Source organism: Euprymna scolopes, chromosome 1, assembly GCF_053919585.1.
Source record: "Euprymna scolopes isolate OS-2025 chromosome 1, ASM5391958v1, whole genome shotgun sequence".
In the NCBI taxonomy this organism is placed as follows: domain Eukaryota; kingdom Metazoa; phylum Mollusca; class Cephalopoda; order Sepiida; family Sepiolidae; genus Euprymna; species Euprymna scolopes.
Genome location: NC_136482.1, coordinates 96,989,007 through 97,012,522, shown reverse-complemented (window position 1 = coordinate 97,012,522; position 23,516 = coordinate 96,989,007). Strand labels below are relative to the sequence as shown.

Genomic DNA, 23,516 nt, shown 5'->3' with positions numbered 1-23,516 from the left:
GCAAAACGAATAAGCTGTTAAAAATAAGTTGATACCCCTTTCCTAATATTAACATCCTTGTCATAAAATGGTCATAAAATTTCAAGATATTGTGTCAATATTTTTCTGACTCCTAAAATGATGAATTTTCCTTGACAACTGGTTTCAGGTGCTCTCATAATATTTTTCTTTTCCTTTCAGATTGTAAATAATGTTTAATGCAATATCAAAGATTGCCAATTTTTTGTGGAAGGAGGATGTCCCTCGTCGGCAGTCTCTTAGTAGTTCCGTAGATGGCGCCGTTGTACGATCAGCCAGCTGGGAACGTACAAAATGCCGGGAAGAGAACACGCGCACTTTCAACGGGCAAATTACTAACCTATTTGGAAACCATGGCTTAGTAGATGGAGATGTTTACTTCTCATATAATGTTGTGGTTGGAAAACAACGTCCCCGTGAAGGGGATGAAGTGTCTGTGATAGCGAGCCGACAGCATCGCGAGGGAGGCTGGTATGCTGATCAAATTGTTATTCTTTCTAAATGGTCAGAAGATGAAGAGGAAGAATTAGCGACAAAAAAAAGAGAAAATGGTAAAATAGGTAAGAATTTATATTTCTTTTTGTAGATGTGTCCATATACCTTTGAGTAACTTGGTAGGTAAGGCTGTATTCAATTCTCATGACCAATAGTGCCCTCCCTATGAGACCAACATTCAAACTCCTTTGCTTGACATTCTCTGGCTGTATAAGATGGAATAAATACATAAAAGATCTCACCAACTCTACTGCAAAGAAGTTAGGCTCTCTTTACCATGCTAGAAAATTTCACACATCTGCCAGTATCCTACCTGGTGTTACCAGATCAGGCTCTCTGAAGATACTGGCTTCCTGACCTAAAATGCATGAAGCTTTGATGATATTGTTTTCTTTTTTGCTTTTCCTTTTGAAAACTCAATCATACTCTGCAAAGACAAAAATAACAATTTTTCTCTACAAAACCATTAAACCATGAATAAATGTTTAAAAATATAAAGAACTTGAAGCCTAAAAACTTCTTCCAGAATTATTGGATCAGCATTAAATTCTTGAAAAGGGTGTGATGTTAAGCAAAAACAACCAAATGAAACCAGTATCCTATATATCTACAAAACCACTATTTGTTCATGCATGGAGTCTTGTAGCCACATCTGGGTGATGCACCAACTACTAGCATTACCCTCTTGGACATGGGGCAAAAAAAAAAAAAAATCTGACTCGCACTGTCTGCCAAGCTCCAAATCTCTGTCACACTATTGCAGTGTTAAATCTCTGTGATTATTTTACAAGTACTTTTAATGGTATATGTTCTGATGAACCTGCTGCACTTGTACTCTCTGAATGAAAATACTCCCAATCCATCAGATTAGCAGAAAAATTCCACCCATTCATTGTAGAGGTTCCAATTCCTCAAACAGCTTGCATTTAGAATTGTCTTCCTGCTCATATGCAGAAATTTAAACAAAAGTAAGGAGGGGGACAAAATGGTATTTTTGATGGCCTGTCATGCTTAAGTTTAATATATTTTCATCACTAAACACACAAATTAAAAGTATTATGGTGCTTGTCATTGATCACAAAATGTCATGGGGGAAAAAAAAGTACTCCTGTTCAGGTGTCTGTATTGACTTAGTCATGTTCTATATCATTATGAATTTTCTATCCAATCTGGTGATAGACCTATTTCAAGACTGATGAAAACTAGGGCAGATCGGAACATAGCTGACAATGGTGAAAGTTCATCCAGAAGCGGATCTATGGTTTTTAATGAAGGAATCATAAGTTGCTGGAGATAGCCATAAGACTAAAAACTTTAATGAAGATTTTATATTCATCCAGAATATTGTGCAATTCTTTATTTATTCTTGAATGTGTGTGTACCAGAGAATGGAACAATTCTAGGCACAGCTCTCCACTATTAAGTCATTTAAAAGCCAATTACCTGTCAAACTCAGAAAGGGAGCATTATTTGTAGTAGCTATCCAAATGTTTGTAATCAAAGAAATGTTAATTTCTTTAAGAAACGATTGAATTTTGTTTTTTACTTTTGCAAATATGTCTGAAATAATTTGTTTTAGTGAAATGTTTTTGTTTTTTATGGAATACTGTAATTTTAACAAAGTTTTGCAATAAGCCTATTAAATTCAATATCAGATGTTACAGAATATGATTGAATATCAACAACAATCATTTCTCCTTTCAGATAAGATCCCTTGTGATCTGTAGTTATTAATATCCCAACTTTTCTTTTTGGCCAATATTAAATTAGTTCAAGAGTAGTTTGGTGTTTTGCTTTAGGCTCATAGTTGCTGTCACTTGTTCTTCAAATGTCTGTCCCGGAACATTCAATGTGTTTCCTTTTCTTATCTGCAACTTTTACTTCTGGGTGACCTTTTCTAAGGTGGTTTAACAAATTAGCTGTTGTAAAACCTTTTGCTTGATGTGATGACTTGACATACCTTAAGATATTTTTATTCTTTGAATTTATATCAAACATGGTATATAAACAATCATTTACAGCCAAATCAGACAAATATATCAAAATTACATTTTATGAAGTAAATTGCGGAGAAAGATAGAACAGAAACTAAAGTAAGTTATTGCTGCATACCAACTTGTTAATGAACATCAACAGAAAAAGCTAAAATGTAATCTGCCTGTTATTAAGTATTTTTAAAACTATACTAGCAAGACTTGTGGAAATTTCATGGAATGAGAAATATATTTAATGATTTGATGAAGCTGATATTTCTCTGGATAGCGCAAAAATTAGTTCTGGACAGAAAAACCAATAACATTCAGCAAATATCATTTTTATTAACATTTCCATTAAAATAGTGGCCATTGTATTTTAAATATAAAACTGATGTAAATGAGATAAATTAATAAGTACTAATAGAAAGTAATATTGTACTAAATAGTTTAGTTCAAATAATAAATTCACATAAGACACAATCTTTAATTTACTTCTTTAGTACCGCACCTCTTTGCAGATTTTTTTTTTGCCTTGTTTCTTTTGAATGTTCCCTCCGTAACATTTCCGTAACTTCTTTCTTGAATGAAGAACCACTGCATGTTGAAATAAAAATTTCTTTCTCATATCATTACAACAATGATCATATAACGATATTCAAAAACGGGGCTACATCAAAGGGAGGTCATTCTCATATTCTTGTCCAGGGTTGCCATATTGACTTTTTTAAAACCAAGTTTCGCAAATTTAGCCGTTTTCTTTTTTTTTTAAGCAGTTGACCTTCAAAAATTGTATTTAGCCTTTTTCAAAGCATAACATATGGACTAAGGAAGGAACAAGCTGAATATTATAAAGATTATTCGTAATGCTCTTTCTCATTGGGTATTTATAATGCATGGCTCACAGAGAAAAAATATTTTGATGAGTCTAAGAGGAAGAAAAATTTAAGTATAAATATTTCATAATAAAATATCCTTGATAGGAATTACTTTTCCATAGTAGCAAGGTTGTTTCTTTCTCTGAATTATATGAAATAAATGAGACAAATGATTCTTGTGGAGAGCAATTTCATTAATACTAATTTACTTTTCCATAGAGTTGTCTTTTCCTTATCTGTAGTATCAACTGCACAGATGAAGCAACATGCTCCTTCTGGGAACTCTTTCCCCAAATACTAATGACTTCAGGTGATTCTTTCTCTTCTCGTAAGTATCCTCAAGAATGTTTCCTAATAAGGAATGATTCCCCCCAATATTACCACCTTACAAGGGTGCTTTTTCGTATCTGAAGTGTTGCTCAAATTTAAAAAAATGCTGCCCTAATATTTATCTTGCCCACAAGGGGATCCTTCTTCCTTCTCTATAGTATCACATGCACAAATGAAAAAAAATGCTCCTCATGGAGAATGACTCCTAATACTAATTATTTACATTCCTATGACATTGTAGTTTACTTGTCTGAAGTTAGACAATTCCCACAAATCTGGAAAAAAATACTCCCCTCCATGGAAATGACTACCCTTATATGAATTACCTTATATTTGTATTTTCAGAAATAAATATCACTCTTCCATTTTTGTATATAACTCTTTCTATTTTATGTATTTCTCTTATTGATCATAAAGATTTGCACACATTTTCTATCATTAAACACATATGTTGCCTCTTCGATGGGAGCTTAACTTCATAATATTGAACTTTTCTGAACCCTTTGGAAATGTTTTCTCAATCATTAAATCATTTCTCTCCGATAGGCTCATAAGAGTAGTGGTTGATGGGCAGAAATCAGAGGCCCTCAATATTAATGCTGGAGTCCCTTAGGGGTCCATCCTGGGCCCAACTCTCTTCCTGATCTACATCAATGATCTCCCAAAACACATACTTAAATCATTCGTTGACATCTATGCTGATGACATGACCATCTATGGCAACACATCAAAGGCCGTAAATGACAAAGTTCTCTCTGATTCTCTCTCCTCTGATCTTGAGCACGTGGTACAGTGGGGGAGGAGGTGGCTGGTTACTTTTAATGCATCTAAAACCAAGCTCCTATCTTTATATCATCAATGCTCTGATCTCCATCTGGCATCAACTGAAATGGGTGGCTCTTGTCTAGGGGAAGCTGCATGTTTTGATAAGCTTCTGGGCTTGACCTTTACTCCTGATCTGAAATGGAACACGTACATCAAGTCAGTTGCCAATGTTGGAAAAATGGTAGGATCCTTTTATCGCTCCAGAAGATATCTCACCCCGGATACAATTCTCTATCTATATAAAAGCCAAGTATGTCCAAGGATGAAGTACTGCTGCCACATCTGGGTAGGAGCTGCTAAAAACAGCCTATCCTGCCTTGACAGAGTACAAAATAGGCTTCGTGGCCTAGTGGGTGATGCTCTTTTCTCTTCCTTGCAACCTCTCTCCCACTGGAGAGACGTTGCAAGCCTGTCCTTGTTTTATCATTTCTACCATGGCAGGTGCTCGTCTGAGCTCCAATCTCTGGTCTCCCTTGCCAATCTTTCACGATAAACACCTGTCTAGCTGAAACCACTGTCAAAAATTTTCCCCATTCCTTATCTGTGCCAAAATGTAGATTCCATGAACACAGCTTCTTTCTTAGAAGTGCACGCCCGTGGAACTCTGTTCTGGTTGTCTGTTTCTCACCTGACTACAACCTGGATGTCTTCAAGTCCAATATAAACAAATTCCTGATGAACCACCCCTTAAATAAGACACTTTATCAAATCTCCAATACTAACGTACTGTACATGCAATAACCCTTATCCCCAAGTGGCTTCCGGGCCTTGATAAGTGGTGACTACCTTGTAAAAAAAAAAAAAAAAAAAACTCATAACTTCAGTTGTGTAATCTGTTCTCATGCACTTTTTATCTTGACAGTATATGTTTTTTGAACTTATTCAAGGTTTCAAATATCTAATTTTTATGAACCTGCCATGCAAAAGGGATACCAGCTATAATCGAAATTTTATGTCTGTAAATAAAATTGTCACAGTTCACAGATATTACTTTATGCTAACGAGACCCATGGAAATTCCACAATTGTATCCTTCATCTGTTGTACATTGTTGTCGTACATTCTATGAATGTGGGCCCTACAATATTATTGTACCACCAAATTTATTATTTATTACATAAAAAAATTAATCTCCCTCAGAAGTCGGTAAACAAATATAAACAACATATACATAACATAGTTTCTCTTTTATGGTAGGCAATGCTAATGTAAAGGTAGTTTCTGTAGATGACTAAGCAAGTCTAGTTTGGGATTTTGACTTAAAACCTTCCCCATTGAATGGAGAAGGCACTGAAGAGGTGTTATACTGTGAAACAGCTTATGCGTGGATCGCATGCACACCTGTGTGTGTGTGTACATATATATATATATATGTGTGTGTGTATACACACATATATATATATATATATATATATATATATACACACACACACACACACAACTTTTCTTCATCCCAAATGAACATACGTGTGTGTGTACTACACTGCACAGGCCATGATCATCCCATTCGTTGTGCCACTCTAAAGTTGTTTGATTCAGTCAATGTGGCAACAAAAGAATTCTTTAAAAAAAAAAAAAAAAAACAATTTAAAAACAATTAACAGGTTTAGTTTTCTTTGGAAGTTAAAATGGTCCTTGTTTTCTTAGGTTGAATTGCAGACTTACAAAATTAGATCTTTGCTTGATCAAACCGAAATATAAGTCCCTTCAATACAATCACAAGGGTTTACCTTGCCTGGAGAGGCACATCAATTGAACTGACCACCAGTTGTCAGTCAACTGCTTCCTTAAATAACCAACTCCAACTGACCCCCTCACCCTCTGGAGTGCTCTCTCTCTCTCTGACTGCCTCTTTTCATCTCCTAGAATCTTTTTCCTCCCTGGTCGGAAATCTTAGATTTTGATCTTTGTCAATGGTTACCATTCGACCACTCTAAAGTTGATTACTTTAGATATCCACTGGAGATAATAGTTAGACAGTGTCATTCAAACGGGCTATCTGCAGATAATTTGGGACCATTTTTCTCCAATAAGTTGGTCTCTGCATAATTTTTCATTTAATGAAATAGTTATTTTATTTAAAACAAGAAGACATCTCTTTGGTGGCTGAACTCCATCCAGAGACATTTTTCAAATTTCTGTGTGTGCACACACACACACACACACACACACACACACACACACACACACACACACATTGTCCTTTGGCTGAGCATCTATCACTTGCAATGTCTACGATTCGTATGCACCACTAAACCTGCAGCCTGATGTATATTTACAATATCTGTTTGGGAAATTAAAAAAACAACAAAACAGAAAGGCAGTCAACTGGCGAATATGCAACGTTCATGACTTCCTGTTGGAACACTCTCTGACTGCATTTATAAGCGTTTAATTTTCCCTTGATGCTGGCCCTAGGGTAAAATCCTAGCAAATAGTCACAGATGACTTTGGAGCTGGGTTCAAATTCCTTGATCAGCAATAATTCACTTCCTGCATTGATGAGTGCAAAAGCATGAAAGACTAGTGTCTGTAGATCTAAAAATAACATGTTTGAAAATGTTTCTGACAATAATCCATCTTGCACATCATTTTACATAAATTAACACTTAAGATTGTTTTTTTATTTTCATATTTGTGTTGGAAATTGAATGTAAAGAATGTTTAGATCAAGTTCCAAGAATCAGATTTTATCTTACGCTTTTTCTTTCTTCTTGCAGTTTTTTCTTATTCAGTGCCAGCCAAAGAAAATAATGTTGAATATTTAATGATCCATTCTTTGTGACATTAACTCTAAAATAGTATTCATTTTTCTTGAAATTTTTATGTTATCTTTCAGCTGAAACAGACCATACAAATGCTCAGGGTAAAAATATATCTGAAATGCTGGAGGATCTTGCACCTGGAGTCGGTACTATAACACGGTTCCATAATGGTGAAGGCCTGATCAATGACGACATTCCCTTCAGGTTAGAAAACTGTATAAAGTGTTATGTACCTGAGGTGGGTGACTGGGTGACTGTTGATCTGAGGGAAAGCAATTCTGAGGTGCTTGCATTTGATGTGCAGCCTCTTCGCCAGCAGCAATTTGCTGGAGAAGTGACAGCTGTTCTCCGGGATCATGGTTATATCAACAAAGAGATCTTTTTCTATCTGAAGGCATGTACAAGAGGATATCGAGCACAACGAAAAGAACAGGTGATCTGCACAGCCATCGAAAGTAATCAGGGAAAGTGTAGTTGGAGAGCGACGTCAGTTTCCCGTTTACCAAGACATCCCCGAAAGTAAGTTAATTTCTTAAAACTTTTTTTTTTTATATATTGTTTGATGAGTGTTAAAATTGCATTGGATATGTCCAAAGTTTAGAGATATTTGTATAAAAAAAAACATGTGATGTCATTAGTTTAAAGCAAAGAAACTGTTACAAATGTAAAATTGGTATACATGCTAATTAGTGATTGGACAATTCCAATATGTTTTCCAATTCTAATAACAAAAGTCTCCAAGATGACTGATCTTTGGATGTTCATCAAAGAAACTACCACACGTTTGTGCTTGCTGTAGCTCTACAAACGATAAATAAATAATCAACACTTACATCGGAAACACCCTTTTGCCCTGTGAGCTGAGAAGAAAGAAAAATCAAAAAGATCCAAGATGGCATCAGTGATCTTTTAAAGCCCTCGATCTCGCATGGTCACATGACACACCTGCTAATGAGGTCTGTTGGACATGATAAAAGCAGGTCACTGGGAGGAGTTGGAAAAAAAAGCATTCAGATCTGCATACCATGAACAGTGCTCTGCGTTTTGTCAGACTTTTTGATACAACTCTTGTAGTGACATTTGTTTTGCTACAATAACCTATCATGAATGAAGTATTGTAGTAGTTGAAATGATTCCAGTTAAAAGTATGATAGTGTAAGATAGATGATTACTGACTTTTTAGTGGAGAGCCATTCTTGTAATAGAAAACTGATACAAAAAAAAGATGGCAAAAGAAATAACTCCATTCTAGTGAAAAGAAAATTATCCAATTGCAAATATTAAATGTAGTTGTTGCAAGCAAAGATTAGCAGTATCAATCCACTCAACTTTGACTTGTAAAGAATTCCAGGAAAAGAGTGGTAATATCAATCCAGTTAGTCAGCAGTGTCTAGACAAAAATCTGTGACTGAAAAATTCAAAGATATTCAAAGAGTGTAATTTTATACAGCAATTCTGGTACCTTGAAATAAGGGATAAGAAGACTTTCATAGGATAGTTCAACCAACAGACAGAATCTGTCAAAGAGAAGCATCTAAAAATAAGAGTCCATTCAAAATAAAGTGTAACAGACCAAATAACATTATTTTTATCTTTTTCATGGCAACTGATTGATAATAGATATGCAAGTAATTATATAGAGAATTACATGATGCATAAATATTATGCACTTATGTAAGGAAATGTATTTGTTAAAATATCTAGCTAGCACCTTTTTTTTTTTTTTTTTCACAGTAAATGGAATTGAAAATGGATTTTTTATTTTTAGAATAGGAAGCAATGTGTTTGCCTTATCTCTAGATAAGGCATGGTCACTTAATGGAAGGAACTAACAATAATGAAAAATGATTATTTCTAAGACAGTCTTTTCAGGACTAAGGTCAATTGGCATAAGTCAATAGGAGGAAAACAATCTACAGGGAGAGATTTCCACAAGCTTGTAATTTTTAGGAAGAAGCTATTAGAATAGGAAGGTGTATTACGAGGTATGAAAACAACAAATTGATAGAAACCACTAGACTAACAAGTTAAACAAGCTGCAACAAAAGAAGCAGGTAATAGATCAGGCAATTCTGGAAAACACATGTCATCATAGTATTTATATAAAAGATTGAGACTAGCAACATCACACCTGTGAGAGAGAAGTTGTAAAGAAGGGGTTGGTTCAATCAAATTACAAATGCATGCTTGCACTTTATCAAAAACCCTCAAATATAACCATACTATTTTAGTAACTAAGCAGATCTAGTTTTTGTTTAGAAAGCTATAACCACCAATGAAATAGAACAACATCTAACTTTATATATAAGATAATTGTTGTGTCAAAGATATATACAAACTTTAAACCGTTTCATAGTGATATGTAAAATATTTTTTAATAAGTTTTATACATTTAACTAAGAATTTATTTCTGTATTGGCTTTTTTTTTTTCTTTTTTAAGGAGTAATTTTTCATTCAAAGGTTGCAGCTTTTTGACATTTCTCATAACGGCAGTATTGAGTAAATTTATCTTCACTCTTACACATACTTTTCTGTAATTTTTTTTTTTTTTTTTTTTTAAACAACTTTAGATAATGTATTTTTATGACATTTTAATTGGCATATTATGGTTATTGCATTAAAAAAAATTTAGTTCTCACTTGATCTTTACTAAATGTTTTTTTTTTTTTTTTTTTTGCTATAGTCAAATGGATGGTCCACCTCACAGCAATTATTTGACTGACCTTTTGCGAGACAAAGAAGGAATTGTCATCAGTGGAATCTCAGACTTTGGTCGCTTATCTATGAATGAGCATAAATCACTAACAATGTGGATCCGAAACAATGGTAACCATCCACAGACATTACTTGAGATCCAGTTGCACACTGAAAATGAACAATTTCAGGTGGACAGTTTGAAATTAATCAAAGAATTTATGGCCAGTTCCAAGGGTGCATCTGGATCCAGTGAAGAAATAAAAGGAAAACTTCTCCTGCTTCCCACCATGGCTGCCTATGTGAACATTTCTTGTCATACTAAGTAAGTCAACATTTGTTTTCTTTAAGCTCAAAATTCTGTTTAAATTCAAAGCAAAATAATTTAAGTGCATACTAGTGGGACCCGTGGAAATTTCCTGGTGCTTTCTATATCATCCGTATAATTTTTAACAGTCCTATTCCTTTTGATATAATAAATTTCTGTCAGGATCAATACTATATAAAAAAAACAAACAAAAAAAACAAATAGAATAACTCTTCTTCTACTCTCAGCTAAATAGCCTTTAAATCAAATCAAATGCCACTTTTTGAAATGTAATTATTTAAAATTGCACTGTTTTAGTTCATGGGGTTACAATTTGATTTTGAAATAATTCCTCTTGAAAATGAATAGTTGGAATTGTTTATGTTAGCGACATAAGCCTAATCACCAATCATCATATTTGCTGATCGGATGATCTCAGTTTTTTTTTTTTTCTTTCTTTTTTAAATGCGTGTGAAATGCAAACGTGAAATGCCTTAGTATATCTATACTATATTTCTCTTAGTTTGGTTATAACTTTTGCCTGTTTTTAATAAAAAGTCTAGTTATCTAGATAATTTATAAGAGACTAGCAGGACGTGTGGAAATTCCACAGGGGACTGATTCATATGTAATATATTGATGTTGGCATTCTGTAGATATTCAGCGTAAACGGAGATGCTCTGATATTATTGTAGCTATTTTGTTAAAAACTGCAAAAGTATTTATCCAAGCTGGCAGGGATACCCGGCATAGCCAGGTCGTAAAATACACTTAATGATATTTTAATTCTTGCAGATTTTGTATATATTATTATAGAGTTAGCGTTCTATTGATTTTTATATATTGTAAAGTTGCGATTTCAAAAATGAAAAATATATCTATGACTTGGGTTCATCAGCTGGAATTGAAACTGAATTCCAAACTTATATATATATATATATATATATATATATATATATAACTTTAGTTCCTTCAACTATAATCGAAACCAAAACTAAGGAAGAATTTTTGATAAAATTATTTATATAAAAAAAATAGATTACTAAGGTGTCATCAGCAAAAATTGAAACCAAGACTTATGAAGAATTCTTGATAAATTATTTAAAAAATAAATAGATTATTGGAATGCCATTAGCTATAATCGAAACCAAAACTTATGAGGAATTCTTAGTAAAATTATTCATGACAAAAATAGATGACAAGTGCCATCGGCTATAATCGAAACCAAAATTATAAATAATTTTTAGTAAAATTATTTATTACAAGAAATGGAAGTACATAACAATTAAACGACCCGGATGTAAGCGTGACACAGAAAATAACATGCTATCGTATTAATATATAGATGCTTATTTTAATGAAATTTTAAAAATGTTTTGTTGCCATAGTATGTATGTATATATATATATATGTGTGTGTGTATGTATGTATGTATATATATATATATATATATATATATATATATATATATATATATATATATATATATATATATATATAAATCAAATAAGAGACGTGTTACATTTAACACTTTAAAGCCAAATAACAACGCAATTTTTTTTTTTTTTTTTTTTTTTAACCTTTATAAAATAAACGAATGTTTATTTTTAAAGAGAGAGATATATTTCGGAGATATACCTTCCTTTTTCAATCTGTGTGTGTGTATATATATATATATATATATATATTTTCCTCTTATTCTTCGTCATGATGTTGAATGAAAGAATTTTAAGTTAAGTCCACTTGATGTTAGCTGTGGTTTTTCTGTAGCCGGATAATTACGTGTGGTCGCAAAGTCTGGGTAGGTTTATCCATTAAATGATTGAAAAAGGAGTGTATATCTCCGAAATATATCTCTCTCTTTAAAAATAAGCATTCGTTTATTTTATAAAGATTAAAAAAAAAAAATTGCCTTGTTATTTGGCTGTAAAGTGTTAAATGTAACACGTCTCTTATTTGATTTCCAAATTTCACTCAACGCCTTTAATGGATAAACCTACACACACACACATATATATATATATATATATATACACACACACACACACCGAAGTTAAGAGAAGACTACAAAAAAATAACAATGTTGTGGTCAGCAATTATTGTCAAGAGGGAGCACATAGCATCACACATATAAATGAATAATCTATTAACTGTCACCATAATGGTCCATATTTATCAATTTCTCTCTTTTTTCTCTTAATTTTTGTCTTTTTTTTTTTTATCCTTTCATCATAGAGCACACCTAAGCATATGTTTGCCTATTAATCTTGTATAAACCACTTCCAGTTATAATATTGTATTTTGTGACATTAACACAAAATTCCCAGGACGTCACTTTTAAAATGCAGATGAAGCTGTCAATGTGCTGTTAAATCTAGCACAACTTTGAGTATTTCTGCATATTTCTTGAACACCCTTCACCAACCACTCACTTGTCCCCCATTTGCACAAAATCCATGAGACAACATCTCTTGGCATTTTATCAAAACCTTCTCCAAATCCACAAAAGCAAAATATAGGTTTGTCTACTTACCAAGATTTGTTTCAGAATAAATATAACATTACTGGTACTTTACTCAGGAATAAACCCAAACTGCATTTCATCTATGCTTATCTGATTTATTTGCTGCTCAGTTATTCTTTCAGGACTTGATCCATCAACTTTTAATCTCTGTAATTACTACTGTCTGCTGAGTTCCACCTTTTTACTTTTTTTACATAGGGGTCACCACTTATCAAGGCCCGGAGGCCACACAAGGATAAGGGTTACTGAGTGTACAGTAGTCAGTGGGATAATATAGTAATTGTTAGTAGTGGAAATTTAACTATCAAAATGTCTCTCAGGTTGACCTCTTTTATGATTTAATTTTTTACAGTTGTGATCATCTTGATGCCTACTTCAACAGTAGTCTTCGACATTTCTGCAATAATGCTTGAGTCCTTACCCTACTTCATCTTAGAGCTTGTTGTATTATTTCTTTCTCAATTCTTATATCTGGTGTTGAAAATGTTTCCAAACTTTCTAAATCTTTGTCACTGTATTCAACAATCTCTCATAATAGCATTTCCGAACATCCCTCTTGTTTTGTTCATTTTTTTTTTTTTTGTTAGCATTTCATGGTCATTTCGAATGCACTTCTCTCCAACAATATCCATATTTATCTTTGTCATCTATTTTGCTAGCCTTAATACTTTATTTTCCTGATCATCTCTCTGTAGTATATCTGGAAACTTTTGCTTTCTGTTCTTTGATATCACATACCTATACTTTTTCACTAAACCTTTTCTCCACTGACTTTAGTGTTTCTGCTTTTCTTTGATGCACTTTGCACCACATCATCTTATGTTTTGAAGCCGTTTGATCCACCCACAAGTCTGTTACCTCACACAGTGTATGCAACTTCTTCCATTCATTAATCTTGTAATCCAATGCTCAATCACTTATTCTCTAAATTCGAATTTCACATGTTCAACTATCAAACAATAATTTGATCCTATGTGCTAATGTAAGGCCATGAGTGTTTCCTCTCGACAATCCTCTCCTCCAATGCTGTTTGCTGTGGTTTTCTCCTTCATCTTCTTGTCTCATTCTGGCTGTGTTATCTTGACAAATGCCAAAGGTGTAAGTAGTGGTTTGCAAGTATTAAAAAATAATAAAAATAAAACTATACAGACTTCCAAGAGAAAACCCAAATTCTGAATCATTATACATAGATCAAGTGTGCTCTGAATGTATGTGACAAATGATCCCCCCGCAAAAAAAAAAAAAAAACCGCTAATGTCCACCTTTATAGTTTAGTTTCAATGTGTCAACTAAGACCCAGTGAAGATCATCACTGCCATTGGATTAGAGTCTGCTCATCTCTGGTGTGCAAAAGCTTTGCCCACTCTTGCTCCAATCTCTCCAAGCCACCAACTGTCCAAAACTGGAAATTGTCTGTAAAACTAATTCCTAAATTGACCCAACATCAGTAATCCTATGTTCATTCTTCTATCTTGATAACTGTCACACCTGATTAATAGAAATTAATTACTTCTGCATTTACCTCATCAGCTATTCCTAGCTGAGTATTTGGAAATTGATCACTGTCATTATCTTTATCGTTATTTTCATGGCAAGTACTTGTCTGAGCTCTACTCTATGGTCTCCCCTGGTCTGACTTTCACAAAAAACACTTGTCTATCTGAAACCACTATCAATAATTTCCCCCACTCTTTATCTGTACCTAAACCTAAACGTAGATTCCATGAACAAAGCCTCTTTCTTAGAACTGCATGCCTGTGGAACTCTGTTCCGTTTTCCTGCTTTCCAACTGACTACAATATGGTTGTCTTCAAGTCCAACATGAACAAATTCTTTATGAGCCATCCCCTTAAGTAATTCAATTTACCAAATTTCCGCTTCTAACGATTACTATGACATGTTCCCTTTGACCACTGTACACTCAGGAGCCCTTATCCTCTAGTGGTTTCTGGGCCTTGATAAGTGGTGACTCCTTTGTATATAAAAAAAAAAAATTGAAGCATCTTTCTGTCTAGAGCAGATGTGGTCAACCATTTTATTCTATGCAGCAATATTTTTAGCATCAATTTCAACGCATGACACAAACATCCACTTCCTTTCTGTCTTTCAAACTGTGTTGTAATACGGACATATTTGGAAGTTATAACTTGTATTTATTGAAAAAAAATATATGTTCTATAACTTTATTATATAACAAACCTGTAAACAAACATTGACCAATTTATTAAAAAAACTGACAGATGTAGCATTTATAAAGGAAAGAATTTCACACAACAATTCTTACTGTTACATATAGGGGTTTCATTGAGAGTCTTATAAGCGCAGTCTTAGAAGAGAGATGTGTTGTAAGAGAGATTGTTCGTTTTATGAAGGGATTCATATATATTAAAATGTTCTTTACTTAGAAGTGTTGATATGAGAAGCTCTTAAAGTGATAGTGTTCAGACATTGTGTAGACATGAGATGTAGATTCACATTGTGGATATGAGATGTGTATGTCACGACATTTTATAACACAGGACATATAGGCATATAATAACAATTCAATTTACCTTTTTGTAGAATCACAACACAAGACAACGTTTTACAAAAACACATGATGGTTTTATTTCTTCACGACCGGCCGTGGTTTTCTCATCAAGAATTCAAAGCTTCACATATTAAGTTTAAAAGTGATCGTCTCGCTTCTAGACGTTCGAATTTCAAACTCCAGACTCTCTCTGAGTTTCTCCGCTTCTAACTAACTAACTCTCACTTCCTATATTGAGAAATCCATGCATGTCCGGCCACGTGAGCACAATTCACGTGCGTGACTTGCACGTTTCCGACATTCTGATTTCCCAATAACCTATTTTTTCTATGTTATTTTCACAAAGGAATTCGACCTACATATCTAATTTATTTAACCCATATTTCATTATCCACATTCTTTCTAACAATTGAATAGTTTATTTATTATTTATTTCATCAGAATTAACAATTTACTGGACATTCCATTTAAACCTATTGTTCTTTAAAACTTACATCCAAGGTTCGATTTCTGCTTTCTCTCATTTTATTTTAAGTAATCTCTCTATTTTTATACTTACATGAAAAGGGGACAGCCCTTATCATGTAACATTACTTTCTATTGATTGTTTTAATTATTTTAAAAAGTATTAACAGTAACATGAGCACAATTACCAATTTTAAATAAAAAAAAAATGTATGTGTAGCTAAAATATGACTTTTGGCTCTAGTTTGTTTTTGTCAAACCAGTCATATCAGAAGTTAAACTGAAAACAACAAGCAATTCAATTTAAAATTGGACAGTCACAACTTCAGTTTGTTTTTAATCATTTTCATAGCATTTTCATTGTTTTAATCATTTTCATGGCATGACATCTGTACGTAGTTTTAAAGAGAAAACATATCTCTGAAGAAATTTTCTCATTTCTGGAAAATGTTCGCATGATAATGATTGCCAAAATTCAATCATTTCCAACGCACTTGGGAATGAGGAAAGTTCATTAAATTTTACTTTTAAAATTGAATTTGCTTTTAGTTCAATAAGTTCCATTTACATATTACTAGGCATCTTTTAGAATGTTATATTAATTAATTGAAAGTGGATATATAAATGCAAGCTTATGATCTTCAGAAAAATTACTAAAACGACTATCAAAAACTTCTTGTAGTAATTTGATTTTTTTTTTTTTCAATGCATTTTGAAAAGTTGACAATATCTTTAACACATTCGCTTTGTTCTTTTAAATGCGGCAATTGGCTCAAATCCTTTTTTCTAACTAAGAGATAAATGCTTATCTTCATCTTGAATGCATTGATATCATTTACTAAGCAAAGAAACAGTTGGTCTTTGCCCTGCAACTTAAGATCGAGGTAATTGAGATGGTTGGTGACATTAACTAAAAATGTTAAGTCTAACAACTAGTACTCATTACACAAAAAGACTGTTTCTTTGGGGGGGGGGTCATCTTTTTCATCTAGAAAATCATGGACAATGTGTTTCAGTTTTCAAAACTTTTAGAACTTGTCCTTTAGAGAGTCAACACACCTCATAGAAACAGATAAGACCACTCATCTAGCAATTCATAGTATTCTCTAGATGTCTTCTGCTTAAACCTGACCTGTTCTGATTTTGTTTACTCGCTTTACAACTGGTACCATAACATGTTGCAAGTTTTAAACTTTTTGACACACAGACTCTTGGTGAATAATGCAATGATATTTTAGGAGAAGATGACCTAAAAACCTTTTGAGTAAGGCAACAGCCCCAGCAATTTTACCAATCATTGTCAGTGCATCATCAGTACAGACACTTAAAAGTTTACTTAGATCTAATTGTTGATTTTCTAGACTTTACTTTTTCAAATATGTCTGATCCTTTTGTTTTTCCATGGAGCGATTCAAAGCCAATACTTCAAAGACATTGAAATTATCAGTTCATTGTAGAAAAATGCTTAATTGGACTAAATCACATATGTCGGCAGATTCGTCCAAGGCTAATGAAAAAAACAAAAAAAAAACATGCATGTGCACGGTTTTTTACTTGCTCACGAGAAATCTCCTCTGTGCATCTTGTAATCGTTTGCTTTGACAAAGCGACTTTGTTTACTTTTCTTTTTATGCTTTTATTGCCAACACGTTTTGCAAATTTTTCGAGACTGGGCTTAATAATTTTTTGCCTGTCAGAGAAGGCAATTTCATAGGATACTTAGAGCATCGCTAAACTATCACAGCTTTTCTTTGCAAACAAATTTTGCTTCTTGATTATATCTTTCCGTAATTCAAAGCCGGGACTAACTTCTGTTTTTTTTTTTTTCCTATTTCACCTTAGTGTTTCTTATGTCGTCTAATGTCATAACGTGTTATCTTAGAGAGAGTGCTTTCATAAACTATGCACATTGGTTTTCCTGAAGGACTCTCAATGAATAATAATATAAACTGCAAAACAATTTTTTAAATACTTGTTTACAAGAAATGTAATCTCACTTTATATGTGGTATGCTAACAAGCTTAACAGCAGTATGCAATATGGTCATCACAGCAAATATCTAGCAAGCATAATAAACCACAATATTGTTACGTAAAATTTAAAATGTTACAACATTAGTTACTGGGTGACACAAGGAATAAAAAGCCAGAGTGATGTACCTATTTACAATGCCTCCCCACGGGACAGAGTTAGACACCAGGGTCGTTTTTTAACGTGGAGAAAAAAAAAAAAAAAAGTGATGTAATTCAAAATTTTAGATCACAATATTTACAATATTTAAAATTTAGATTAGCTTTTAAAAGAAACAGAACAATGCTATGAAGGATGTGCAAGAAATATAAATCACTGAATAAATGAGTAAAAGTGGCTTATTTTCTCATCAAAAGGATACAATGCTCCACTTATAGTGCATGCGCCACAGGTTGGCCATGTTTGGTCTAGAGAGTTCAAAAAGTCCCCCCTCCCCTCCAATTATCTGTTTACTAATCTCACTTTCTACACTTTTGCTTTGATGATGGATCTTGGTTGCGGGAAGTAGGGAAGAGCATCCACAGTATCACACTAAGCCAAATATGCAGTAACAATATATTGGAAGGAAAAGCAAATCCTCAATTATAGAATTGATAAGGATATTTGTCTTGAACTATCATCAGAAAATATAATTATTTACAGCAGTTATTTTATTTTAAAAAGTGCTTGATATGTGTTATATCGTGTTCTTGTGTGTTAAATGAAAATGAAAAAGTTTGGGCTTAAATAATATGAAACCAATTTTTCCCTTTTCTTCAGACATATTGGAAATCACAAAGTACTGCTGGTTTTTAAATTTGACAAATTCCGAATTGCTCGTAATCTCACCGTCACAGTTATTGATCCTTACCAAGATTATCTACCTCAGAATATGTCAATTAGTAGTAAAGAAGGAGAAGATGGAAAATTGTTGCCGCATCAACAGCAGCAACACATGGCATTCTCACGGTTCCAAGAAACCAGCACTTCAGATTGGATAATTCCTGGAGAACAAATACAAAGGTAAGAATGCACTAAAATTCCTCATTTTACACATTTGAGATGTATTAAAAAGGAAATATATGATAAAAACCCTGTTTACTCATAAAATCCCAAATAATTAATGGAAGATTGATAAATTGTTTTAAGTTTGGTTTAAATTGTACAGGTTATTAAAGAATTCATGAAGGAAAATTAAAAAAATTTTGTTTAAGTAATGGAATCAAAATGACTGACAACAACCTTATTATTCAGTATTTTGTTTTAAGTGCTACTATAAAAGTCAAGCAATTAAAATGGAAAAATATTGATTAAAAATAATTATAAGAATATACTGAACTGAAAAACTTATACATTTTTTTAACACTTATAAACATACATAGAATAACAATTATATTTTTTTAGTTTTTTTTTTTTTTTTTTTTTTTTTTTTAATCTAAACTTATTCAAATTTGGAAAAATCCCCTTAGTATAAACATAGCTGAAACAGACACTATTTTTCTATCATAATTCATGTAGCAGTTCAAGCATTGTTTTTGTAACTTTGCCGCTACTTTTTTTTTTCTCTCTAAGTTATTAGATCGGTATTCTGCACATCCATTCAGAGTAGCTGGGTAAGGTATTCATCTATTGGCTATCAAAAGTAATTCAACCAAGTGAAATGACAAAAAGAAAATACATATTTCCTATTCAGTATTTAATGTACTTCAATACATTTATGAACAAGATTTGACATTATTCTTATCTTGAATGTTGTTCTCTCATTCTGCCCGATATAACTTTTAATCTTCAGATGTGTCTTGTCAAACTCTGGAATCTATACAATGTTGGAATGCTTTATTTAGTCTGCATAGAACTGTGGTGCAACACAAAGTGCTAAGTGAATCTTCTAGAGGTTGAAGGTTCAAATCAATACAGACAATGCTAGTAATATAATCAAGAATTATTTAATCATTCTGATGGAATGAAAGTAGTCTGTTCCCGTGGATTAAATAGTGTTTTGTTGGAAATTCCATACAGATTCCAGAGTTTAACATGATGCATTTGAGAATGCTGGAAGTTACAATGGCTAAAATCTTGTGAGAATAAAATCCAAGATGTGAGAACAGTAGTTCAAATAATGCAAATTTTTAATCCTCATCTCAAAGCTTCAGAAAAATACATAAAAATCTTTTTTCTTCATTTTTGTTTTTAATTTTCAATTTTATTTTTCTTAGTATGTGAATGTGCAATAGATTTGATTTATTAAAATTAATGAATTGGTCTTGATTCGAAAGATTAACAGACAGTCATATTTAAATTTTGGCTACTTTTCTTGGATACAGATTTGACGAAATGGCGTTGGTTGAGTATCCATTTCACATGACCAAGTAAAAAAAAAAAAAACTTTCTAAGAAAATAAATTTTAATTAACAATTTCAACAATGGCAACCTGGTTCAAGTCTGAGAACAACTTGATTTTTATAGATACAAGAGATTTCAAGTTTATATCTTTTACTAGCATTTCAGCATTCTGATAGTAATCAAGAAATGTAATTACAAAAAAAAACTTTTTGATAGCTGTACAATATTTAAATTTCCACAAGTGTCTGATCAAAATACTTTTAAGTTATATATTTATTTCTCTAAAATGTACAAAAAGAAAAACAAAGAAAATTTTCATATTAAATTATCTCTCTGAAACACGATTTTGAATAACTTCTAAGTTTAATAAATGTTTATTTTTCCTATATTAAAATGTAAACAAGTACAAACAAACAATTGAATGTTTTTTGTTTTTTTTTCATTGATTTTAATCAGTTTTTTCGGTTTCTCATTTCAAAGAGGAGCCAATAACTCCTTACTCTAATAAAGAGTTATTGGCTAAGCCCTCATTCCATTACATCATGCAGAAATATAAATGAAATCTAATTCACATTATATTTTGTTGATTCATTTCATATTAATCACTATGCCGATGAATAAAACAAAATATTTACGTTTTCTGATTATAAATAATACAAAGACATCCAGATTTTAATACTTAAGGACATTTTTAGAATTTGCATAACAAAACAGACCCAATACTTGATAACACTAATTTTCTAAACATTTTCAACTATTTTTTCCTCATTTGTTGGAAAGACAACAGTGCTTTTGTTGTGATCACACAATTTTATTAATATACTAGCAAGGAGACTCAATGTTGTCCAGGAGATCATCCACTTTTTAATCAAATCAATTGATTGCCTGCTCTAGTTAAGAATCCTCCACCACCACACAGCGTACTGGGAGGAAGCTTCATATGCCTCCACACAGTGACTTGGTCCACAATACATTGTAGTGTGCATTGCATTGTAGAGAATCTACTGTTGATTTTATAAAATTATCTGTAAATAATGGCTGGACTTCAAGTTTAAAATGCAAAAGTCAAGTATCATAGTTCAACTGTGCTCTAAACAGAAACATTTATTTCGAACGCACTCCTGTCTTGTAAAAGAATCTACAGTTGATTTTATAGGCTGGTCTTTTCTGCTTGTGCAGTGATAAAACTTCTCAAATACATTTGTGATGTTAGTTTGTATAAAAGTGTTAATTTTGATCAAAATAGGACTTCCTTATGCAGTTAGATTTTTCTGATTATCGATTCCAATGCAAAACCTACATATGAACACTCCCAGATACATCAAGTATCTTTATGTGAAATTTCTTAAAAGTTGGCCTGGTTGTTTCAGAGTTCATAGGGAACAAACTTACACACACAATTCCTTCTTATATAACAGTAGAGATACTATACAGACTTTAACAACATCTAAAATTATAAACTTTTTTTTTTCTTTTTTCTAGTTATAAGATGCCTTCAGTAAGTTTCCAGACTTTTTGTATGGGCACTTTTCTTGATAGTATACATATGAAACTCTAGTCCCTTCAAAGTGAACTCCTCCGATTGCAATGCACTTATTGTACCATTCCAACAACTTCTGGAAGGCCCCATGGAAGTCCTCTTGTGTGAGCATGGCAGTGACCCTTGTCAGTCTCTTGTATCTCCTCTGTTCTCACATAACAACATCCTCTAAGGTTTTCTTTGAGCTTAGGGAATAAACAAAAGTCACAGGGAGCAAGGTCTGGACTATAGGGAGGATGAGGAACTGTCTTGATGCCCATCTTGGTCAAATAGTCTGTGATCTTTTCTGAGCACCCTTGGCACAAACTTTGTGCAAATTTTCTGTATTTTCAGTTTCTCACAAATACAGTTCCCACACTGACATCAAACTGTGCACTTATTGTCTCTATAGGCACTCTTTATTTGGTCAATCAACTCTGGTGTTCTGACTTCCTTACTCCTCCGACACCTCTCATCATCCCTCACAGACTCCCTGCCTTCCTCGAATTTCTTATATCACTCAAAAACTGAGGCTCGATTCATGCAAGTTGGTCCAAAAGCAGTCTAAAGCATTCCATACGTTTCTATGGCATTTTTTCCAAGTTTAAAACAATTTTATTGCATATCGTTCTTCTAAAGTGTCCTCCTGTCCAGATTGCATTTTTGAAATTCACCAGCTTTGACAATCAGACTTTAGTAGGGTGTATTCCAATTCTTGCTTTAGCTATTTATTGGAACCTGAAATCATAAAAATTGGTCAGTCATCTCATAAAATGTATAGCAATAATATACTGAATTTTCAAGGGTCTATGACAATTTTAAATGCCTGTATAAAAAAAAGTCTAGAAACTTATTAAAGGTACTTCATATCTGAACCAGATAATGTATTCATCTTATTCAGTGTGTCTCTACTAACAATCTTGGTATTAAATAATTGCCTGACTTATTGACATAAATTATTCTTCATTTGGGTCTTAATTTAATGTGTATACAAATTTTCTCAACATTCTTTTAATTTGATTTTTTTTTTTTTTTTTTTTTTTTTTTTTTTTTTATCAATGCTTGCATTTCATTGACTTGTCAATGATATACACACAAATGAATATGGCATCGACAAACAATTCTTTTCATTTCTATTTTTCCTATTATCTCCATTAGTTTATCTGAAAAAAAAAATATTGGGATGCAGCATTAGATTTCATTTCTGTATGTGTCAGCATATAGAATGCAAAAAATTATCTTAAATATGTTATTTGTTGTAATTGTACATACATTTCTTGTGCTTGTTTATACCATTTTTTAATCAGACAGAACACTTATGACTTACACATTATTTAATAAAATAAACCAAGTTTTTTCAAATTCCAATTTAGAAATAATTTACAAATACATATTTCATTAAGAAATTAAATCCACTGTAATGCATTTCAATTCTTTATAAAACAAGTTGGCCATTTCAATGAATTGCTTCTTGAGATAAAAAAATCCTACTTAGAAAAAAAAAATTATTTTCTTATTAAATTATATACACTAAGATACATTTTGATTTCTGAGAAACAAGTCAGCCATTTGAATGATTCTGTTTTTTCGATTTTACATTTTACTGTTTCTCTTGTATTATTAGATACTGACTTCCTGACTTTAAATGCAGCAACCATTGTTATTTTTTCCTTTGAAAAACTCAATCATGTTCTGCAAAGTCAAAAACAAGAACAATTTTCTTCTACAAAACAACCAAACCAAACACTGAATAAATATTTGAAAATATAAAGAACTTGAAACATAAAAACTATTTCCAAAATTACTGATAACTCAAATTACTTAAATAACTCAAAAGGGT

The 23,516-nt window shown here is 32.5% G+C and overlaps 1 protein-coding gene across 1 annotated transcript in view; it reads left to right on the top strand.

Moving 5' to 3' along the window:
• LOC145255066 (RNA helicase Mov10l1-like) overlaps positions 1-23,516 on the top strand; it is a 157,601-nt gene that overhangs the window by 52,874 nt on the left and 81,211 nt on the right. The window contains exons 2-5 of the mRNA XM_080113923.1: positions 181-578; positions 7,358-7,802; positions 9,968-10,303; positions 18,595-18,837. Coding sequence (XP_079970049.1) covers positions 191-578; positions 7,358-7,802; positions 9,968-10,303; positions 18,595-18,837 — 1,412 coding nt within the window. The 5' untranslated portion in view covers positions 181-190. The remainder of the gene's footprint in view (positions 1-180; positions 579-7,357; positions 7,803-9,967; positions 10,304-18,594; positions 18,838-23,516) is intronic.